Raw genomic sequence first — 23,213 nt, forward strand, 5'->3', positions numbered from 1 at the left:
ACAGGAGCAGTAGGGTAGACCATGGAAGATCTAGGGATCAGTGCACAGGAGCAGTAAAGTAGACCATGGTAGATCCAAGGATCAGTGTATAGGAGCAGTAGGGTAGACTGTGGCAGATCCAGGGGATCAGTGTACAGGAGCAGTAAGGTAGGACATGGTAGATCCAGGGATCAGGGTACAGGAGCAGTAGGGTAGGACATGGTAGATCCAGGAATCAGTGTATAGGAGCAGTAAAGTAGACCATGGTAGATCTAGGGATCAGTGTACAGGAGCAGTAAGGTAGACCATGGTAGATCCAGGGATCAGTGTACAGGACAGGAGCAGTAGGGTAGACTGTGGCAGATCACGGAAGAGAAACAGTCATTTAGATGGCGGTAGATTATGGTTTCAGTGTACAAGGGCAATAGGGTAGACTGTAGAACATCTATCAGGGTACAGGAACAATGGTAGATTTGGAGGTTCAGTGTAGAGGAGAGGTAGGGTAAATGGAAGTAGACATGGAAATCAATGTACAAGAGCAGTAGGGTAGATGATAGTAGACATGGAAGTCAGTATACAGGGACAGTAGCGTAGACAGTGGTAATTCAGGGATCATTGTATAGGATCAGCAAAATAGACCACGTTAGATTCAGTTTACAGGAGCAATATGGTAGATGGTGGTAGATCTGTGGACCAGTGTTGGAGCAGCAGGGTAGACTGTGGAAGATCCAGGGATCAGTGTATAGGAGCAGTAGGGTAGACCGTGCTCGATCATGGTACAGCAGCAGTAATTTAGATGGCGGTACATCCCAAGATCAGTGTACAGGAACAATAGAGAAAACTACAGTACATCTGAAGGTTCAGTGTACAGGAGCAGTAGAGTAGATAAGGGTATGAGTGTACAGTGGCAGCAGGGTAGACAGCGGTAATGCAGGGATCATTGTATAGGAGCAGTAGACCGTTGTAGACTTAGGAATCAGTGTATAGGAGCAGTAGGGTAAATGGTGGTAGATCCGGGGGGATCAGTGCAGAGGAACAGTAGAGTAGACTGTGGTAGATCAGGGCAAAAAAGAGTAATAATGAAGATTATGGTAGATCCTGCGATCAGTGTACAGGAGCAATAGGGTAGACAGTGGTAGATCTGGGATCAGGGTACAGGAGCAGTAGGGTACACACTGGTAGATCTGGCATCATGATACAGGAGCAGTAGGGTAGATGGTGGTAGAGATGGGGATCAGTGTTATTGGAGCAATAGGGTACACATTGGTAGATCAGGGATCAGCGAACAAAAACAGTAGGGTAGACATTAGTAGATCTGGTGATCAGTCTATAGAAGCAGTAGGGTTGATGGCGATAGATTTGGAGACCAGTGGTGAGGAACAGCAGGGTAGACAGTGGCAGATCCAGAGTTCAGTGTACATGAGCAGTAGGGTACACAGTTGCAAGTTAGTGATCATTGTACAGGAGCAGTAAAGTAGATAAGGAAATCAGCGTAGAGCAGGGATATGCAATTAGCGCACCTCTAGATGTTGCAGAACTACAAATCCCATGAGGCATAGCAAGACTGACAGCCACAAGCAGGACAGCCAGAGGCAGAGGCGTGATGAGATTTGTAAGTTTTGCAACAGCTGGAGGTAAGCTAATTGCATATCCCTGGTGTAGAGGAACAGTAGGGTAGGCTGTGATAGATCAGGGCACAGAAGCAGTAATGTAGAAGATGGAAGATCCAGGGATCAATGTACAGGAGCAGCGGGGTACACACTGGAAGATCAGGATCAATGTACAGGAGCAGTAGGGTACATATTGGAAGATCAGGGATCAGTGTACAGGAGCAGTAGGGTACATATTGGAAGATCAGGGATCAGTGTACAGGAGCAGTAGGGTACATATTGGAAGATCAGGGATCAATGTACAGGAGCAGTAGGGTACATATTGGAAGATCAGGGATCAGTGTACAGGAGCAGTAGGGTACATATTGGAAGATCAGGGATCAGTGTACAGGAGCAGTAGGGTAGATGATGGTACGACTGTAAATAGTACATTACACACCTTGTACATCCATACCATTGCCACCAATGGAGCCACTGCAGCCTTCCACTTGTCATTACTAGACATTGGTGAGGTACTTACCTAAGCGCAGATAAGATCTGGGTGCACCATCTCTTCCACGCCTGCAACAACAAACACACCAAATCATGCACAGAAGCAGCAAAATGTATTAGCTCTAGGGATGCAATGTACAGTAGGCTTTGGGTGTATGATATATTAAAATAGGAAAAGACCAGGGTGCCACAAAGAGAGGAAACCAGGGAGGTGGAGTGAGGACAGAGTACTGAGATTAAAGGAGAAAGGCCGTGACAGAGTTTAGAGGTTATAGGAGAGAGAGAGAGCGAGCAGAGGTTAGAGGGGAAATTTGGGAGAGAGTGAGCAGAGGTTACAAGATGAGTGGCAAGGAGAGAGCCCAGAAGTTAAAAAAGAGAGGCAGGGAGTCAACGCAGAGGTTAGAGAAAGGAATGGGGGGGGGGGGGGGCAGAGTGCAGAGGTTAGAGAAAGGAATGGGGGGGCAGAGTGCAGAGGTTAGAGAAAGGAATGGGGGGGACAGAGTGCAGAGGTTAGAGAAAGGAATGGGGGGGGGGGCAGAGTGCAGAGGTTAGAGAAAGGAATGGGGGGGGCAGAGTGCAGAGGTTAGAGAAAGGAATGGGGGGGGCAGAGTGCAGAGGTTAGAGAAAGGAATGGGTGGGGGCAGAGTGCAGAGGTTAGAGAAAGGAATGGGGGGGCAGAGTGCAGAGGTTAGAGAAAGGAATGGGGGGGGGGCAGAGTGCAGAGGTTAGAGAAAGGAATGGGGGGGGGGGCAGAGTGCAGAGGTTAGAGAAAGGAATGGGGGGGGGCAGAGTGCAGAGGTTAGAGAAAGGAATGGGGGGGGGCAGAGTGCAGAGGTTAGAGAAAGGAATGGGGGGGGGCAGAGTGCAGAGGTTAGAGAAAGGAATGGGGGGGGGCAGAGTGCAGAGGTTAGAGAAAGGAATGGGGGGGGGCAGAGTGCAGAGGTTAGAGAAAGGAATGGGTGGGACAGAGTGCAGAGGTTAGAGAAAGGAATGGGGGGGGGCAGAGTGCAGAGGTTAGAGAAAGGAATGGGGGGGGCAGAGTGCAGAGGTTAGAGAAAGGAATGGGTGGGGGCAGAGTGCAGAGGTTAGAGAAAGGAATGGGGGGGGGCAGAGTGCAGAGGTTAGAGAAAGGAATGGGGGGGGGGGCAGAGTGCAGAGGTTAGAGAAAGGAATGGGGGGGGGCAGAGTGCAGAGGTTAGAGAAAGGAATGGGGGGGGGGGCAGAGTGCAGAGGTTAGAGAAAGGAATGGGGGGGGGCAGAGTGCAGAGGTTAGAGAAAGGAATGGGGGGGCAGAGTGCAGAGGTTAGAGAAAGGAATGGGGGGGGGGCAGAGTGCAGAGGTTAGAGAAAGGAATGGGGGGGGGCAGAGTGCAGAGGTTAGAGAAAGGAATGGGGGGGCAGAGTGCAGAGGTTAGAGAAAGGAATGGGGGGGGGGCAGAGTGCAGAGGTTAGAGAAAGGAATGGGGGGGGGCAGAGTGCAGAGGTTAGAGAAAGGAATGGGGGGGGACAGAGTGCAGAGGTTAGAGAAAGGAATGGGGGGGACAGAGTGCAGAGGTTAGAGAAAGGAATGGGGGGGACAGAGTGCAGAGGTTAGAGAAAGGAATGGGGGGGACAGAGAAAGGAATGGGGGGGACAGAGTGCAGAGGTTAGAGAAAGGAATGGGGGGGACAGAGTGCAGAGGTTAGAGAAAGGAATGGGGGGGACAGAGTGCAGAGGTTAGAGAAAGGAAGGGGGGGACAGAGTGCAGTGGTTAGAGAAAGGAAGGGGGGGACAGAGTGCAGTGGTTAGAGAAAGGAAGGGGGGGACAGAGTGCAGAGGTTAGAGAAAGGAATGGGGGGGACAGAGTGCAGAGGTTAGAGAAAGGAAGGGGGGGGGGACAGAGTGCAGAGGTTAGAGAAAGGAAGGAGGGGGGGGCAGAGTGCAGAGGTTAGAGAAAGGAAGGGGGGGACAGAGTGCAGTGGTTAGAGAAAGGAAGGGGGGGACAGAGTGCAGTGGTTAGAGAAAGGAAGGGGGGGGACAGAGTGCAGAGGTTAGAGAAAGGAAGGGGGGACAGAGTGCAGTGGTTAGAGAAAGGAAGGGGGGGACAGAGTGCAGAGGTTAGAGAAGGACAAAAATGGTGTGTACCTTGGAGAGGAGAAACAAGGACAGCAATATGTAAAGTAGACAGGAGGGAACGGAATGTCATCTAGAGCAGTTGTAGTCTGTAGTAGAAGTATTGGACAGGATGGAGCACATAGAGACAACAGACCACGGTACAGGATGGAGAGGAGAAGATTGAGGAGCTACACAAATATTGGACAGAATGAAGTGTGTGGAGACAACAGGCAGGGTATGGAACATGAAAGAAATCAGGGCGTAGTCTGTAGGACAAGTATTGCATGGTATGGAGTATGGGGGGGGGGGGGGGGGGTGAGCAGAGCTGGGACATGACGTAGAGGAGATGGTTGGTAGGACAAGTATTGGATAAAACAGTGTGTGTAGAGGAGACCGGCAGAGATGGGACATAACACAGAAGATTGGGGTGGATTCTGTTAAAGTATTGGACAAGATGGAGTGTGTAGCAGAGACAGGCAGAAACATAAATGTACTGGGGAGGTGGTGACCAGATAGGATGCAGAAGAAATAGTTGAGTGTACTGGAATGACCCTTGCGGGGACAGTGCATCGAGGAGAAGTCTCCCAGTTACCTTTTCATTCATTGTCTTGTGGTTCTTCTTGGTCTTCTTGAGGAACTGCTTGAGGCTTCCAGAAGACATATACTCAGTAATAAATATAACCTGCAGGGACACATCTCATCAGCACCATGGAAGACACGAGATATACACCAAAAAAATTAAGAATCCTCAGTATAATAATAATAATCTTATTGTTTATTCACATAAAGCTATATGCATCAGAAGAGAACATCTCAGGAACTCGCAGAACCCCTTTCTTGCTCTACTTTAATCCCCATTTCCCTATGATTGCATGCTGGCACCAATCGTCAAGTCACTAAAGCACCCTACAAGAACTGTGGGTAGGCCTGTAAGGTGTGTGGCAAATGATGTGTAGATGGAACACAACCCTGGAAATATTCGAATACCCAAATATAGTCCACTTACCCGTGCCCGATTCTCTTTGACGTCTGCCCAATACTTGTGGAACTTGACAATGTTCAGATGTTCCAACTGAATGAGGTTATCAAACACTGCTTTCACCTTGTCCTGCAGCAAAAGAGAGAGGAGAAATTACCCAGAATTCCAAAAGGCAGAATTGTTATAGATCAGGTCCTCTCGATTTTTCCAGCATTCATGGATCTGGCGCTGCTAATGTTGCCAGAATTCCTAGTTACACTAAATAGGAGTCACTTACCTCCTGCAGCTTGAAGTTCTTCCTCTCGGAGAACTGGACCTCGTTCCAGACCACCTCCACCCCTTCTTCCGTGTCCATGGCCAGATAGGCACTGTCGATGCCAGGTACATTGCGCTGGTTCACCTGAATAAAGAGACGGGACACCATTAGATGACACAGATATGTCTACAAGAGGTTTATCAAAGCATTTACAGTAAACGTAGGGTGTGATACGGGAAGACAACTGTCAGAGCCCCCGCAGTTTCTCACACCTTCCGGTTTAACACGTCAAACACTTAATTGCGAGATAACATGAGAGCGCCCCCAGATGTCCATCTCTCCAGTAACATCCCCTTTGTTCTGCAAACAGACACTTTTATAAGACAGCTCTGAACAGTGCTGGACACCTCCCAGAGAACCAGATCCATACACTCCCTTTCCCAGACACAACATCATTTATATAAGCAATCAATATTGTGGATAACAAGATGTAAGAAGTGTAAAAAGCAGCATTCAGAGGTGCCATACACACATCAACCAAAACGTATCACCTACGCTGGAGAACCTCCCATACAGCGAGAACCATGGAAAGAAGAGGGTGCGGCAGGGCAGGCATATGCAGTGGAGGAGTCCCTGCATCGGGAGCAGAATGATGGCACATATAAGAATGCCGCTATGACTCAGGAGGGAGGACGGCACTGTGCCAACCACTTGGTACTTAACTCTGTACAAACCACACTACACCTCCCTCTTCACTGAATGATGGGACATATCAAATCTTTCCTAACAGCAGAAAAAGGGGAGATAGAGAAGACGAGAGAGAGAGAGAGGGGGGGGGGGGGGGAAGAGAAGCGCGGGGGGGAAAGAGAAGCGCGGGGGGGGGAAAGAGAAGCGCGGGGGGGGGGGAAAGAGAAGCGCGCGGGGGGGGGAAAGAGAAGCGCGCGGGGGGGGAAAAGAGAAGCGCGCGGGGGGGGAAAAGAGAAGCGCGCGGGGGGGAAAAGAGAAGCGCGCGGGGGGGAAAAGAGAAGCGCGCGGGGGGGAAAAGAGAAGCGCGCGGGGGGGAAAAGAGAAGCGCGCGGGGGGGAAAGAGAAGCGCGGAGGGGGGAAAGAGAAGCGCGGAGGGGGGAAAGAGAAGCGCGGAGGGGGGAAAGAGAAGCGCGGAGGGGGGAAAGAGAAGCGCGCGGGGGGGAAAGAGAAGCGCGCGGGGGGGAAAGAGAAGCGCGCGGGGGGGGAAAGAGAAGCGCGCGGGGGGGGGAAAGAGAAGCGCGCGGGGGGGGAAAGAGAAGCGCGGAGGGGGGAAAGAGAAGCGCGGAGGGGGGTAAGAGAAGCGCGGGGGGGGAAAGAGAAGCGCGGAGGGGGGAAAGAGAAGCGCGGAGGGGGGAAAGAGAAGCGCGGAGGGGGGAAAGAGAAGCGCGGGGGGGAAAGAGAAGCGCGGGGGGGAAGGGAAGCGCGGGGGGGGAAAGAGAAGCGCGGGGGGGGAAAGAGAAGCGCGGGGGGGGGAAGGGAAGCGCGGAGGGGGGAAAGAGAAGCGCGGGGGGGAAAGAGAAGCGCGGGGGGGAAAGAGAAGCGCGGGGGGGAAAGAGAAGCGCGGGGGGGAAAGAGAAGCGCGGGGGGGGGGGAAGAGAAGCGCGGGGGGGGGAAGAGAAGCGCGGGGGGGGGGAAGAGAAGCGCGGGGGGGGGGAAGAGAAGCGCGGGGGGGGGGGAAGAGAAGCGCGGGGGGGGGGAAGAGAAGCGCGGGGGGGAAAGAGAAGCGCGGGGGGGGGGAAGGGAAGCGCGGGGGGGAAAGAGAAGCGCGGGGAAGCGCGGGGGGGGGGGGAAGAGAAGCGCGGGGGGGGGGAAAGAGAAGCGCGGGGGGGGGAAAGAGAAGCGCGGGGGGGGAAAGAGAAGCGCGGGGGGGGGAAAGAGAAGCGCGGGGGGGGGGAAAGAGAAGCGCGGGGGGGGGAAGGGAAGCGCGGAGGGGGGAAAGAGAAGCGCGGGGGGGAAAGAGAAGCGCGGGGGGGAAAGAGAAGCGCGGGGGGGGAAAGAGAAGCGCGGGGGGGGGAAGAGAAGCGCGGGGGGGGGAAGAGAAGCGCGGGGGGGGGAAGGGAAGCGCGGGGGGGAAAGAGAAGCGCGGGGAAGCGCGGGGGGGGGGGATGGGGAAGAGAAGCGCGGGGGGGAAAGAGAAGCGCGGGGGGGGAAAGAGAAGCGCGGGGGGGGAAAGAGAAGCGCGGGGGGGGGGAAAGAGAAGCGCGGGGGGGGAGAGAAGCAGGGGGGGGGGGAGAGAAGCGGGGGGAGAGAAGCGCGGGGGGGGGAGAGAAGCGCGGGGGGGGGGGAGAGAAGCGCGGGGGGGGGAGAGAAGCGCGGGGGGGGGAAAGAGAAGCGGGGGGGGGGAAGAGAAGCGCGGGGGGGGAAAGAGAAGCGCGGGGGGGGGAAAGAGAAGCGCGGGGGGGGGAAAGAGAAGCGCGGGGGGGGGGGGAAAGAGAAGCGCGGGGGGGGGGGAGAGAAGCAGGGGGGGGGAGAGAAGCGCGGGGGGGGGAGAGAAGCGCGGGGGGGGGGAGAGAAGCGCGGGGGGGGGGGAGAGAAGCGGGGGGGGGAAAGAGAAGCGGGGGGGGAAAGAGAAGCGGGGGGGGGGAAAGAGAAGCGCGGGGGGGGAAAGAGAAGCGCGGGGGGGGGAAAGAGAAGCGCGGGGGGGGGAAAGAGAAGCGCGGGGGGGAAAGAGAAGCGCGGGGGGGGAAAGAGAAGCGCGGGGGGGGGAAAGAGAAGCGCGGGGGGGGGAAAGAGAAGCGCGGGGGGGGGGGAAGAGAAGCGCGGGGGGGGGAAAGAGAAGCGCGGGGGGGGAAAGAGAAGCGCGGGGGGGAAAGAGAAGCGCGGGGGGGAAAGAGAAGCGCGGGGGGGAAAGAGAAGCGCGGGGGGGGAAGAGAAGCGCGGGGGGGGGAAAGAGAAGCGCGGGGGGGGGAAGGGAAGCGCGGGGGGGAAAGAGAAGCGCGGGGAAGCGCGGGGGGGGGGATGGGGAAGAGAAGCGCGGGGGGGGAAAGAGAAGCGCGGGGGGGGAAAGAGAAGCGCGGGGGGGGGAAAGAGAAGCGCGGGGGGGGGGGAAAGAGAAGCGCGGGGGGGGAGAGAAGCAGGGGGGGGGGGGGAGAGAAGCGGGGGGGAGAGAAGCGCGGGGGGGGGAGAGAAGCGCGGGGGGGGGGGGAGAAGCGCGGGGGGGGGGAGAGAAGCGCGGGGGGGGAAAGAGAAGCGGGGGGGGGGAAGAGAAGCGCGGGGGGGGAAAGAGAAGCGCGGGGGGGGGAAAGAGAAGCGCGGGGGGGGGAAAGAGAAGCGCGGGGGGGGGGGAAAGAGAAGCGCGGGGGGGGGGAGAGAAGCAGGGGGGGGGAGAGAAGCGCGGGGGGGGGAGAGAAGCGCGGGGGGGGGGAGAGAAGCGCGGGGGGGGGGAGAGAAGCGGGGGGGGGAAAGAGAAGCGGGGGGGGAAAGAGAAGCGGGGGGGGGAAAGAGAAGCGCGGGGGGGGAAAGAGAAGCGCGGGGGGGGGAAAGAGAAGCGCGGGGGGGGGAAAGAGAAGCGCGGGGGGGAAAGAGAAGCGCGGGGGGGAAAGAGAAGCGCGGGGGGGGGGAAAGAGAAGCGCGGGGGGGGGAAAGAGAAGCGCGGGGGGGGGAAAGAGAAGCGCGGGGGGGGGGAAGAGAAGCGCGGGGGGGGAAAGAGAAGCGCGGGGGGGGAAAGAGAAGCGCGGGGGGGGAAAGAGAAGCGCGGGGGGGGGGAAAGAGAAGCGCGGGGGGGGAAAGAGAAGCGCGGGGGGGGGAAAGAGAAGCGCGGGGGGGGGAAAGAGAAGTGCGGGGGGGGGGGAAAGAGAAGCGCGGGGGGGGAGAGAAGCGCGGGGGGGGAGAGAAGCGCGGGGGGGGGAGAGAAGCGCGGGGGGGGGAGAGAAGCGCGGGGGGGGGGAAGAGAAGCGCGGGGGGGGGAAAGAGAAGCGCGGGGGGGGGGAAAGAGAAGCGCGGGGGGGGGAAAGAGAAGCGCGGGGGGGGGAAAGAGAAGCGCGGGGGGGGGGAAAGAGAAGCGCGGGGGGGAAAGAGAAGCGCGGGGGGGAAAGAGAAGCGCGGGGGGGGGGGAAGAGAAGCGCGGGGGGGGGGAAGAGAAGCGCGGGGGGGAAAGAGAAGCGCGGGGGGGGAAAGAGAAGCGCGGGGGGGGAAAGAGAAGCGCGGGGGGGGGAAAGAGAAGCGCGGGGGGGGGAAAGAGAAGCGCGGGGGGAAAGAGAAGCGCGCGGGGGGGGAAGAGAAGTGCGGGGGGGGGAGAGAGCGCGGGGGGGGAGAGCGCGGGGGGGAGAGCGCGGGGGGGAGAGCGCGGGGGGGGGGGAGAGCGCGGGGGGGGGGAGAGATGATGGGACATATCAACTCTTTACTAACAGCAGAAAAAGGGGAGACAGAGAAGACCAGAGAGAGGCAGGTGTGTGTGTGTGTGTGTGTGTGTGTGTGTGTGTGTGTGTGTGTGTGTGTGTGTGTGTGTGGGGAATCGGGGAGAGAGACAGCAAGGGAGGGGGAGAGTGAGCGCGGGAGCAGGGGGAGAGAGTGACAGAAACAGCACGCGAGCCAGGGAGACAGGGAGCACAGGGGGTGAGAAACAGAGATCAGGGGGAGAGAAAGAGAATGGGAGGCCGGCAGAGAGAGAGTAAGAGTCCGGAAAGATGGGAAGAGGCTGACAAAAAGAAAGCAAGGGAAAAAAAATGTTAGCACCCCCCTGCAGCTCCATCGGAGAACCTCCAATTGCACTTGCCATACAGATTGGGCAGATTCCCTTCCCTGCTGCTTACAGTACAAAAGAGAACGCTATAGCACTGGACACATTTTCAAATAGCACCCCACCTCCCAAATTCTTACCACCATAAGTCATTACTAATCAATTGTGCACCCTGCAACTATGTCAACACCCCCCTTTCCATCCATATAATGTTTGGTGGCTCAAAGTAATTTTTTTAGCAAAAAAAAATATGATTTTTTACAGATAAACAAAGTGTCAGAATAAGTGGTTAAACATTTGATGTGTTTTCTACTGGTAATAAAATAGGGTTTATGAGATTTTCAAATCATTGCATTCAGTTTTTTTAATTGGGGTTGTATAAAACATTGGGCTGCATCGAGTAAACAGACACCAAACATGTCAAATCTTAAATCTGCTCCTGGGATCGCAGAAAAAGACGGTATCCAAAATTCTCCATAGATGACGCTTTAAAAGCCTTTACAGGTTTATAAATTTAGAGTTAACTGAGGACTATGGCTACAACATTCATGAGGATAGCATATGTGTACATGCCCCATGCTTTTTATATGGGGTGTGCACGAGGGTGACTAGGGTGCTTAAACCATTTTATTTTTTACATTTTTAACATTATTACCATCGCAAGGGAGCCAACAACCCCCAATGTCCTCCCATGAGTAAGCATGTTTCGAAGGACAACCCTTCTTTCTCCAATCTCTATGAGGTTGGAGAAAGAAGGGTTGTCCTTCAAAACATGCTTACTGATGGGAGGACATTGGGAGTCTATTCGATTTTGCGCTTTTCAACACAGATTATGCTTAAAAAGCTGCATCAGTTTTGGCTGGAGTTACACTTTATGAACAACTCTTGATAGTCAGCTGACCATAGTTAAAGGGGCCACCCATACAGAGACACCAACACTTATGCATCGTGTGCCAGTCATTCACATTCTTAGATAGGCACTAAATGAACCCACCTCTTCTCGCCTCTTCTGCCAGCGTCCACAGGGAGACTCCTCCAGAATCTCAGATTCGTCTTCACTCTCCTCCTCTTCCTCTTCTGTGGCTGTCACTGCCGGGGCGCTCACTGGAGGGGACATGGACGCCACACTTTCCGATTTGGGGTCAGAGCCTGTGCCAGCCCCTTTATTCTCCCCTTCTGACATTGCTTTAGATTGATTCAGATTCTGCCAGAAAGCTAAGGACCAGCGCCTGGAAAACACAAAAACACAAGATCTGATAGATGACCCAAGGCTGTAGACTAAGGAAGGCACAAGGCCGGAGGCACCTATAAAAAAAAAAAAAAAAAAGCCTGGGGACAACCCTAGAAAACAATACAGTAGAAGACCGGAAAGAATCTGACAAGCAGAGTCTAATGAGGCAGAAGAACCAAGAGAACCCAAGGATCACACCCTAATGAGGCAGAGGAACCAAGAGAACCAGAGGTTCACACCTTAATGAGGACAGAGGAACCAAGAGAACCCAAGGATCACACCCTAATGAGGTAGAGGAACCAAGACAATCCAAGGATCCCACACCACTGAGGCAGAGAAACCAAGACAATTCAAGGATCCCACACTACTGAGGCAGAGGAACCAACAGAACCCAAGGATCCCACACTAATGAGGCAGAGGAACCAACAGAACCCATGGATCATACCCTGATGAGGCTGAGGAACCAAGACAATCCAAGGTTCACAACCCAGAGGCAGAGGAACCAAGACAATCCAAGGATCACACCCTAATGAGGCAGAAGGACCAAAATAACCTGAGGATCCCACCCCAATGAGGCAGAGGAACCAAGAAAACCCAAAGGCCCCACACCCTAATGAGTCAGAGGAAATAAGACAATCCAAAGATCACACCCTAAAGAGGCCCAGAAACCAAGAGAGCTCAAGCTTAGAACCCTATGAGGGAGAGGAACCAAGACATTCCAAAGAATGAACCAAATGAACCAGAGGATTGCACCCTAATGAAGGAGAGGAAGCAAAAGAAAAAAAGGATTACACCTAATGAGGGAAAGTAACCATAGAGAGCCAAAAGGATCCCACCATCATGAAGGAGAAAACCTGAGAAGCCAAGAAAAAAAAAAAAAGAGGATCGCACCCTAACAAGGGATAGGAACCAAAAGAACCCAAGGATCACACCCTGATGAGGGAGAGGATCCAAAAGAACCCAGGGAGCACACCCTAAGGAGGCAAAGGAACCAAGACAATCCAAGGATCGCACCCTAACGAGGGAGAGGAACAAAGGCAATCCAAGGATCACATCTAAATGAGGCAAAGGAACCAAGACAACCCAAGGAGCACACCCTAATGAGGCAAAGGGAACCAAGATAACCCAAGGATCACACCCCAATGAAGCACAGGAACCAAGACAACCCAAGGATCTCACCCTAATGATGCAGATGAACCAAGACAATCCAAAGATCACACCCTAAAGAGACACCGGATGCCAAGAGAAGTCAAGCTTTGAACCCTATGAGGGGGATGAACCAAGACATTCCGAAGAATGAACCCGAAGATTGCACCCTAATGAAGGAGAGGAACCAAAAGAAAAAAGGATTACACCCCAGCGAGGGAAAGGAATCATAGAGAGCCAAAGCATCCTACTCTAATGAAGGAGAGAAACAAAGAGAACCTGAGGAGCCAACCCCAATGAGGGAGAGGAACCAAGAAAACCAAAGGATCACACCCTAACAAGGGAGAGGAACCAAAAGAACCCGAGGATCACATTCTGATGAGGGAGAGGAATCAAAAGAATCCCAGGATCGCACCCCAATGAGGCAGAGGAACCAAGACAACCCAAGGATCACACCCTAATGAGGCAGAGGAACCAAGACAACCCAAGGATCACTCCGTAGTCTACTGAGGAAGAGGAACCAAGAGAACCCGAGGATCACATCCTACTGAGGGAAAGGAACCAAGAGAATCCGAGGATCCCACCCTGATGAGGGAGAGGATCCAAAAGAACCCAGGGAGCACACCCTAAGGAGGCAAAGGAACCAAGACAATCCAAGGATCGCACCCTAACGAGGGAGAGGAACAAAGGCAATCCAAGGATCACATCTAAATGAGGCAAAGGAACCAAGACAACCCAAGGAGCACACCCTAATGAGGCAAAGGGAACCAAGATAACCCAAGGATCACACCCCAATGAAGCACAGGAACCAAGACAACCCAAGGATCTCACCCTAATGATGCAGATGAACCAAGACAATCCAAAGATCACACCCTAAAGAGACACCGGATGCCAAGAGAAGTCAAGCTTTGAACCCTATGAGGGGGATGAACCAAGACATTCCGAAGAATGAACCCGAAGATTGCACCCTAATGAAGGAGAGGAACCAAAAGAAAAAAGGATTACACCCCAGCGAGGGAAAGGAATCATAGAGAGCCAAAGCATCCTACTCTAATGAAGGAGAGAAACAAAGAGAACCTGAGGAGCCAACCCCAATGAGGGAGAGGAACCAAGAAAACCAAAGGATCACACCCTAACAAGGGAGAGGAACCAAAAGAACCCGAGGATCACATTCTGATGAGGGAGAGGAATCAAAAGAATCCCAGGATCGCACCCCAATGAGGCAGAGGAACCAAGACAACCCAAGGATCACACCCTAATGAGGCAGAGGAACCAAGACAACCCAAGGATCACTCCGTAGTCTACTGAGGAAGAGGAACCAAGAGAACCCGAGGATCACATCCTACTGAGGGAAAGGAACCAAGAGAATCCGAGGATCCCACCCTGATGAGGGAGAGGAACCAAGAGAACCCGAGGATCAAACCCTGATGAGGGCGAGGATCCAAAGGTACTCGAGGAATACACCCCAAGGAGGGAAAGGAACAAGACAACCCAAGGATCACACACTAATGAAGGAAAGGAACCAATAGTATCCAAGGATCACACCCTACTGAGGGAGAGGAACCAATAGAACCCTGGGATCAAATGCTGATGAGGGAGAGGATCCAAAAGAACCAGAGGAACATACCCTAATGTGTGTGTGTGTGTATATAGTTATACATTTATTTTTTTTATTTATATACACAGTTGTGCTCATAAGTTTACATACCCTGGCAGAATTTATGATTTCTTGGCCATTTTTAAGAGAATATGAATAACACAAAAACATTTCTTTCACTCATGGTTAGTGTTTGGCTGAAGCCATTTATTATCAATCAACTGTGTTTACTATTTTTATATCACAAGGGCAAAAGAAACTACTCAAATGACCCTGATCAAAGGTTTACATACCCTGGTGATTTTGGCCTGATAACATGCATATACGTTAACACAAAGGGGTTTAAATGGCTATTAACAAGGTAACCATCCTCACCTGTGATCTGTTTGCTTGCAATTAGTGTGTGTGTATAAAAGGTAAATACGTTTCTGGACTCCTGACAGACCCTTGCATCTTTCATCCAGTGCTGCACTGACGTTTCTGAATTCTGAGTCATGGGGAGAGCAAAAGAATTGTCCAAAGATCTGAGGGAAAAGGTAGTTGAACTGTATAAAACAGGAAAGGGATATGAAAAGATAGCAAAGTGGGAAATGAGGGGTTCCGTTGAAATCAAACCACGGTCAGGTAGACCAACTAAAATTTCAGCCACAACTGCCAGGAAAATTGTTTGGGATTCAAAGAAAAACCCACAAATAACTTCAGGTGAAATATAGGACTGAGAACATGTGTTTCAAGATGCACAATAAGGAGGCACTTGAAGAAAGATGGGCTGCATGGTTGAGTCACAAGAAGAAAGCCATTACTACACAAATGTCACAAAGTATCCCGCTTACAATACGCCAAACAGCACAGAGACAAGCCTCAAACCTTCCGGCACAAAGTCATTTGGAGTGATGAGACTAAAATTGAGCTTTTGGGCTACAACCATAAACACTACATCTGGAGAGGAGTCAACAAGGCCTATGATGAAAGGTCCACCATTCCTACTATGAAACACGGATCTGGATCGCTGATGTTTTGGGGATGTGTGACCTACAAAAGGCACAGGAAATTTGGTCAAAATTAATGGCAAGATGAATGCAGTATGTTATCAAAAAATACTGAAGGAACATTTGCATTCATCAGCCAGGAAGCTGCGCATGGGACGTACTTGGACATTCCAACATGGCAATTATCCAAAAAACACAAGGCCAAGTGGACCTGTCATTGGCTACAGCAGAATAAAGTGAAGGTTCTGGAGTTGCCATCTCAGTCTCCTGACCTCAATATCATTGAGCCACCCTGGGGAGATCTCAAAACGTGCCGTTCATGCAAGACAGCCCGAGAATTTACAGGGACTGGAGGCTTTTTTGCCAAGAGATATGGGCAGCTTCACCATCTGAGAAGATAAAAGGCCTCATCCACAAATACCACAAAAGACTTCAAGCTGTCATTGATGTTAAAGGGGGGCATTACACAGTATTAAGAACTGGGGTATGTAAACTTTTGATCAGGGACATTTGGGTAGTTTCTGTTGTCATTATAATTTAGAGAGAGAGTAAACACAGCTGATTGATAATAAATGGCTTCAACCAAACACTAACCTATCACTAATATAGAGGGGGGAAGGGTGTGTGTGTGTAATTATATATATTATACACACACACACACACATATATATATATATATATATATATATATAATATATAGAGAGAGATATACGTATGTATCTATATATAGAGAGATCGATATCTCTATCTCGATATCTATCTATATCTCGGAAGGGGTTGTTATATATACATACATACATACATACATATATAGGGAGGGGTGCATAAAGTGTGCAGGGATCGCCCAATATCATTTTTTAATGGGCGATACAGATTTTTTTTTTATCTGCCTTTCAGGCAGATAGCAGGTGTCGATATTCTGTACATTTTAAATTTTTATATGGTCCTTTTCATTTTTTTATTTTTTTTTTAAATCACTTTATTGCTGTCACAAGGAATGTAAACATCCCTTTTTACAGTAATTAGGCAGTGACAGGTACTCTTTATGGAGAGATATGGGGCCTATAAGACCCCAAACCCCTCCTCTGCCCAATTTTTTTTAAACTGGCGCTTTTAGACCCCTTTCACACTGGAGCCTTTTGCAGGTACTATAGCGTTAAAAATAGCGCCTGCAAAACGCCTTAAGACCCCTTTCACACCAGGACGTTTTACAGGCGCTATAGCATTAGAAATAGCGTCTACAATCTGCCCTAAAAAAGCTGCACCACTGTCTGTAGTGTGAAAGCCCCGAGGGCTTTCACACTACAGCGGTGCGCTGGCAGGACGTCAGAAAAAAGTCCTGCCAGCAGCTTCTTTGGAGCGGTGAAGGAGCGGTGTGTTTACCGCTCCTCCACCGCTGCTCCCCATTGAAATCAATGGGGCAGTGCTATAATACCGCCAGCAAAACGCCGCTATTGCAGCATATTGCCGCCGGTTTTAACCCTTTCTCGGCCGCTAGCGGTGGGTAAAAGAGCCCTGCTAGCGGCCTAAAATTAGCAGCGTTTTACCGCCCACACTATGGGTGGTGTGGTGTGAAAGGGGTTTTAAACAGCTGCTCCATTCACTCCAGTGTGAAAGCCCACTGGAGCGGTGCGCTGGCAGAGCATCAGAAAAAATCCTGCCAGCAGCTTCTTTGGAGTGGTGAAGGAGCGGTGAACTCACCGCTCCTCCACCGCTGCTCCAAATTGAAATCAATGGGGCATTTGCGGGCGGATTTAACCCCTTTTCAACCACTAGCGGGGGGGGGGGTGTTAAAACCGCCTCGCTAGCGGCCGAATAGCACGGCTTAAATGCAGACGCCGGCAGCGACTCAGTGTGAAAGGGCTCTTAAGATGTCAGTAATCCGGAAATGATGTCATGACATCGCTTCCAGGTTACTAGATCATGTGCTTTGTTCGGATCTTCGGCCAGCCGGCGGGTGTGGTGGCTCTGGGCAAGTGGTGGGACGGGAAAGTCCGGGGCGAGCGGGGGGACGGGAACATCCCCTCCCACTGCTTGTAACAACAGTCAAGCGGCTGCTTAGCCACATGGGTTGTTATTACAAGAAAGCCAACCGGCTGCTATAAAAGAACGGTACTGGCGTGATGCCTGCAGCTACAACTCCTTGAAGCAATATCGGTAAGTTTTCGGCAAGTTTTGTGATGGATAACGATGCTTCAAAAAGAAAAAAAAAAAAAGTGAATATCGGCACCAATAATTGGTTGGCCCCTAATACAGAGGATATAAAAAGTCTACACACCCTTTAAAATGTCAGGTTTCTGTAGTGTACAAAAAAAAATGAGACAAAGAAATAGTTTGCCAACTTTTCCCGCCTTCAATGTGACCTATGAGCTGTACAACTCAGCCGGTGGCGGCTCAGTTAGGTGGAGGGAAGTAAAAATAAAATAATATGGCTGCATAAAACCTTCTGATTTTATTACAGAACTCTGTCTTTTTTGGCTATGAGTCTATCAGCATGGCGCATCTCGACTTGGCAAGATTTGCCCGCTCTTCTTTGCAAAAACATGCCAAATCTGTCAGATTGCGAGGGCATCTTCTGTGCACGGCCCTCTTCATGGTCTGGGCCATTCCAAAAACGTTCATTTTCTTCTGGTGAAGCCGTTCCTTTGTTGATTTGGATGTATACAGTGGAACCTTGGATTACGGGCATAATCTGTTCCAGGAGAATGATTGTAATCCAAAGCAATTGCATATCAAAGCCAGTTTCCCCATAGAAGCCAATGGAAACGAAGATAGTTCGTTCCGTACTGACTTCTATTGCATGCAATACCGCATGTGGCCAGAGGTGTGGGGGGGGGGGCAGAGAGCCTCGGAAATATTCAACTGAACTCGGAAAGCCTCAGAAAGGCTCAGAAACACTCAGGAACTGAGTATTTGCGAGGGTTTCCCAGTATTTCTGAGTGATTCCAAAAGTGTCCCCGGCGCCCCCTGCACCTCTGGCCAAATGCGGTACTGCACACCCCATTAGCTTGAATCCTGCACGTTTTGTGAGACAACACTGGCAAACCAAGTCAGAATAAAAAAAAAAGAAAAAAAGTTGCTCGTCTTTCAAAACGCTCGTTAGCCGCGTTACTCGTTAACCACTTGGTTCCCACACTACATCTATTGACGTCATGGGCTTTCAGTGGTTATATCTAAATGATGCCTGAGGCCACAGACCTCATTCAGATATTGCCATTTTCAGCCGGCGATTCCCTGCACCATAAGAACGATCATAGCGGCTGTTCCGCCGCTTGATCGTTCTTACGGGCGGCGGGAGGGGACGCCCCCCCCCTCCCGCCGGTGCTTCTATCGACTCACCGTTTTCATCGGTGAGTCGGTCACAGGATCCGCCGGCCCCAGCAAGCAACCATAGAGATTTCCGGCGGACTAGATTGTCCCCGGAGTCTCTATGATCGTTTGGAGGCCGGGCGCGATGTTATGACGTCACGCCCGGCCTCGGTATTCAAATTAACGGCGCCGATCTGGCTAGGAAGCCAGGATCGTTTTTTTTTTTTTTTTTTTTTTTTAATTCTTCCCAGCCTAGAGGTGAGATATGGGGTCTTATTGACCCCATATCTCACTGTAAATAGGTCCGATCGTGCCATATTCCTATTACTAGGGATGTTTACATTCCTTGTAATAGGAATAAAAGTCATCAATTTTTATTTTTTATTTTTTTAAGTATAAAACTAAAAAAAAAAAAATAAAACAAAAAAAAAAAAAAAAAAAATTTAAAGCGCCCCTGTCCCCGTGAGCTCGCACACAGAAGCGAACGCATGCGTAAGTCCCGCCCACATATGAAAACGGTGTTCAAACCACACATGTGAGGTATTGCCGCGCACGTTAGAGTGAGAGCAATAATTCTAGCCCTAGACCTCCTCTGTAACCCAAAATATGTAACCAGTAAAAAAAATTAAAGCGTCGCCTATGGGGATTTTTAAATACCAAAGTTTGGCGCCATTCCACAAGCGCGTGCAATTTTGAAGCGTGACATGTTGGGTATCTATTTACTCGGCGTATCCTCCTCTTTCACATTATGCAAAAAAATTGGGCTAACTTCACTGTTTGTTTTTTTTTTTTTTTAAGCATGAAACAGTTTTTTTTCTGAAAAAAACGTGTTCGAAAAATTGCTGCGCAAATACCGTGCGAGATAAAAAAAAGTTGCAACGAGCGCCATTGTATTCTCTAGGGTCTTTGCTAAAAAAAAAACATATATAATGTTTGGGGGTTCTATGTAATTTTCTAGCAAAAAAATTAGGAATTTTACATGTAGGAGAGAAATGTCAGAATTGGCCTGGATGCGAAGTGGTTATCCAAGGTCCTACTGCGCTTTGGGTCGTTGTCATACTGAAAGATGAAGTTCCTCTTCACGTTCAGCTTTCTAGCCTGAAGGTTTTGTGCCAATATTGACTGATATTTGGAACTGTTCATAATTCCTTCTAACTTGACTAGGGTCCCTGTTCCAGCTGAAGAAAAACAGCCCCAAAGCACGATGCTGCCACCACCATGCTCCACGGTTGGTATCTTCATCGATAAAGTCGAAACCATCAGGAAAACAATTTGTCAGAAGAAAACAGCCAACCTCAGCCATCAAAAACAAAAAAAAGAGGATATCTACACCAACATTCCACAACCGCCGAAATTTTCACTGACCCCAATTACCGCGGACACCACAAAAAACATCATCAATAAACTTCGTGACAGTACCTCACCAATTGACATCATTCCCACAAAACTACTGAAAGAATTTTCCGACATCGTAGCTCCCACTATAACGCACCTCATAAACCATGGGTCTCCAAACTATGGCCCTCCAGTTGTTCAGAAACTACAATTCCCATCATGCCTAGTCATGTCTGTGAATGTCAGAGTTTTACAATGCCTCATGGGATGTGTAGTTTCTCAACAGCTGGAGGGCCGTAGTTTGAGGATCCCTGTCATAAACCAATCATTCCAAGAAGGGATCGTTCCTAGCACCTTCAAACAAGGCATCGTCAAACCTCTGCTAAAGAAACCTAACCTGGACCCTCAGGACCCAAACAACCGTAGGCCAATTACAAGCCTTAACACCATTTCCAAGATCACGGAGAAAGCTGTAGTACAACAGTTACAACTCCACCTGGATACACACAAACTCCTGGACACGCTGCAATCAGGCTTCCGCCCAGGTCGGTCATGGAACAGAAACAGCACTCCTTAAGATTTGGGATGACGCCCTCAAAGCAGTGGATGACGGAGAGTCATGTCTCTTGGTACTGTTAGACCTAAGTGCAGCGTTTGATACAGTAGATCACAATACTCTACTCGTCCACCTCACAGAAGTAGTCGGAGTCCAAGACGTAGATCTCCAATGGTTTGCGTCCTTCCTAGGAAATCGGTCACAGACAGTGAAACTAGGAAAATTCTTCTCTGAATCCCGGGCAGTCACCTTGCGGAGTCCCTCAAGGATCATTCTTGTCACCAGTTCTCTTCAACATTTACATCCGCCCACTCCTCCAAAATTATCAGATGTTCAGACCTCCGCTTCCACTCGTACGCTGATGACACGCAACTTTATTTCCGTATCACTGGACAAAAAGATCACCACCAACAACTAGAAAATTGCCTCAATTTAATAGAAGACTGGATGACCACCAACTCCCTCAAACTCAACGAATCAAAGACAGAGCTTCTTATCTTACACCCAAATCATAATGCCGTAACCAAAACCTCCTGGACTCCACCCGCCGTCTTTGGGCAGACCATCTCCCCAAGGACCAAGGCTAAGAGTCTCTCCCCAAGGACCAAGGCTAAGAGTCTCTCCCCAAGGACCAAGGCTAAGAGTCTCTCCCCAAGGACCAAGGCTAAGAGTCTCTCCCCAAGGACCAAGGCTAAGAGTCTCTCCCCAAGGACCAAGGCTAAGAGTCTCTCCCCAAGGACCAAGGCTAAGAGTCTCTCCCCAAGGACCAAGGCTAAGAGTCTCTCCCCAAGGACCAAGGCTAAGAGTCTCTCCCCAAGGACCAAGGCTAAGAGTCTCTCCCCAAGGACCAAGGCTAAGAGTCTCTCCCCAAGGACCAAGGCTAAGAGTCTCTCCCCAAGGACCAAGGCTAAGAGTCTCTCCCCAAGGACCAAGGCTAAGAGTCTCTCCCCAAGGACCAAGGCTAAGAGTCTCTCCCCAAGGACCAAGGCTAAGAGTCTCTCCCCAAGGACCAAGACTAAGAGTCTCTCCCCAAGGACCAAGACTAAGAGTCTCGGGGTTAGTTTAGACTCACAAATGTCAATGGATGCGCAATTAGGATCTGTAGTCAGTGGATCTCACCATCTGCTACGCATGCTTACGCAGACTCATCCCTTTTATCCCAAAGAATGACAAAGCAGTGGTAGTTGGAACAATCGTTAATTCACGACTGGACTAAGCAAACTCGCTTTACATAGGATTACCACAACATCAACTTGCGCGATTACAACTGATCCAAAACACGGCGGCAAGGCTGATAACAGGAAAAAAACCCTGGGAATCCATCTCTCCTTCGCTGAGGAGCTTACATTGGCTAACCGTAAAAAATCGGATCACGTTCAAGACCCTTTGCCTCACCCACAAATGCGTGCATAGAGAAGCTCTGCAATACCTAATGGAGAAAATAAATCATTACACACCAAACCGCAGTCTTCCATCAGCCAACAAAAACCTCCTCCTCGTGCCCAAAGCCCGGTATAAATCCAAGGGTGATCGGAGATTCGCTGTCCAAGGGCCTCGGCTATGGAATGCTCTACCAATCAACATCCGCCTGGAAGAAAATCACCTGGCCTTTAGGAAAAAAACTCAAGACCTTCCTCTTCTAGCTGATGATCAAAGCTCGCCACAGCGCCTAGAGGCGATTCAGTTTGCGTTGTGCGCTATACAAGTATTTCATTGATTCATGGTGGTCTCTTGGTGTTGTTCATATCTTTTGGAATTATGGCCAGAAAGCTCAGACCAGAACACCTTTTCCCACAGGCTTTTGGGAGACTTCAGATGCGTTTTTGCAAAATGTAACCGGGCTTGGATGTTTTTCTTCACAAGAAAAGGCTTCCGTCTTTCCACTCTACCTCATAGCCCAGACATATGAAGAATACGGGCGATTGTTGTCACATGTACCACACAGCCAGTACTTGCCAGATATTCCTGCAGCTCCTGCAATGTTGCTGTAGCTCTCTTGGCCGCCTCCCTGACCGGTTTTCTTTTCATCAATTTTGGAGGGACGTCCAGTTCTTGGCGATGTCACTGCTGTGCCATATTTTCTCCACTTGATGATGACTGTCTTCACCGTGTTCCGTGGTATATCTGATGCCTTGGAAATCATTTTGTACTCTTCTCCTGACTGATACCTTTTTAACAATGAGATCCCTCTGATGCTTTGGAAGCTCTCTGTGGACCATGGCTTTTGCTGTAGGACGCGACTAAGAAAATGTCAGGAAAGACCTACGAGAACAGCTGAACTTTATTTGGGGTTAATCAGAGGCACTCTAAATGATGGCAGATGTGTACTGACTCCTATATAACATCAGTTTGAATGTGATTGCTTTATTCTGAACAAAGCTACGCCCCAGCTATTAGAGGGTGTGCACACTTATGCAACCACATTATTTCATTTTTTTTATTTTTACCTTTTTAAACCGAGTTGTACAGTTTATAGGTCATATTAAGGCTGGGTTCACACTGCTGCGGTGACAAGATCAGATGTGATTCGCACTGCAGTGCAAATTACATCTGATCTCTGTGTGATGCGAGTTCAGTCATACAGATAGTATGGCTGAATTCGCATCGCACCCGCCGCAAACTCGCACAGGACCCTTTTTTTGGTCTGCAGCAGAATGGGATGGCATGGGTGTTCACACCATGCGCTCCGATTCCTGTCCGAGTTTGCAGATCGCACTGCGATATGTGAACTGATCTGGGGGTGTCATTAACTTTTCAATGACAGTCCCAACAGTTTGCATAGGGCAGTGTGAACTGCCGGCAGGAGGCATGCGATGCGGGAACCCGCAGTAGATGCGCAGCGTTCCCGCATCGCAGCAGTGTGAACCCAGCCTAAAGGTGGGAAAAGTTCTGAAATGATTTATCTTTCTCTCATTTTTTTACATCACAGAAACCTG

At 50.6% G+C, this 23,213-nt stretch overlaps 1 protein-coding gene across 4 annotated transcripts in view; it reads right to left on the minus strand.

The window, feature by feature from the left end:
• Window positions 1–23,213, minus strand: part of NRBP1 (nuclear receptor binding protein 1) — a 51,325-nt gene that overhangs the window by 24,942 nt on the left and 3,170 nt on the right. For all 4 annotated transcript variants that reach the window (XM_077489380.1, XM_077489379.1, XM_077489378.1 and 1 more), the window contains exons 2-6: window positions 11,109–11,343; window positions 5,431–5,553; window positions 5,181–5,282; window positions 4,767–4,856; window positions 2,110–2,150 (exon numbers count right to left, since the gene is read on the minus strand). In XM_077489380.1, coding sequence (XP_077345506.1) covers window positions 2,110–2,150; window positions 4,767–4,856; window positions 5,181–5,282; window positions 5,431–5,553; window positions 11,109–11,297 — 545 coding nt within the window. In that variant the 5' untranslated portion in view covers window positions 11,298–11,343. The remainder of the gene's footprint in view (window positions 1–2,109; window positions 2,151–4,766; window positions 4,857–5,180; window positions 5,283–5,430; window positions 5,554–11,108; window positions 11,344–23,213) is intronic.

This window comes from Lithobates pipiens, unplaced genomic scaffold, assembly GCF_037356315.1.
Source record: "Lithobates pipiens isolate NorthernLeopardFrog02 unplaced genomic scaffold, aLitPip1_a1.2 Scaffold_18, whole genome shotgun sequence".
Classification (NCBI taxonomy): Eukaryota; Metazoa; Chordata; class Amphibia; order Anura; family Ranidae; genus Lithobates; species Lithobates pipiens.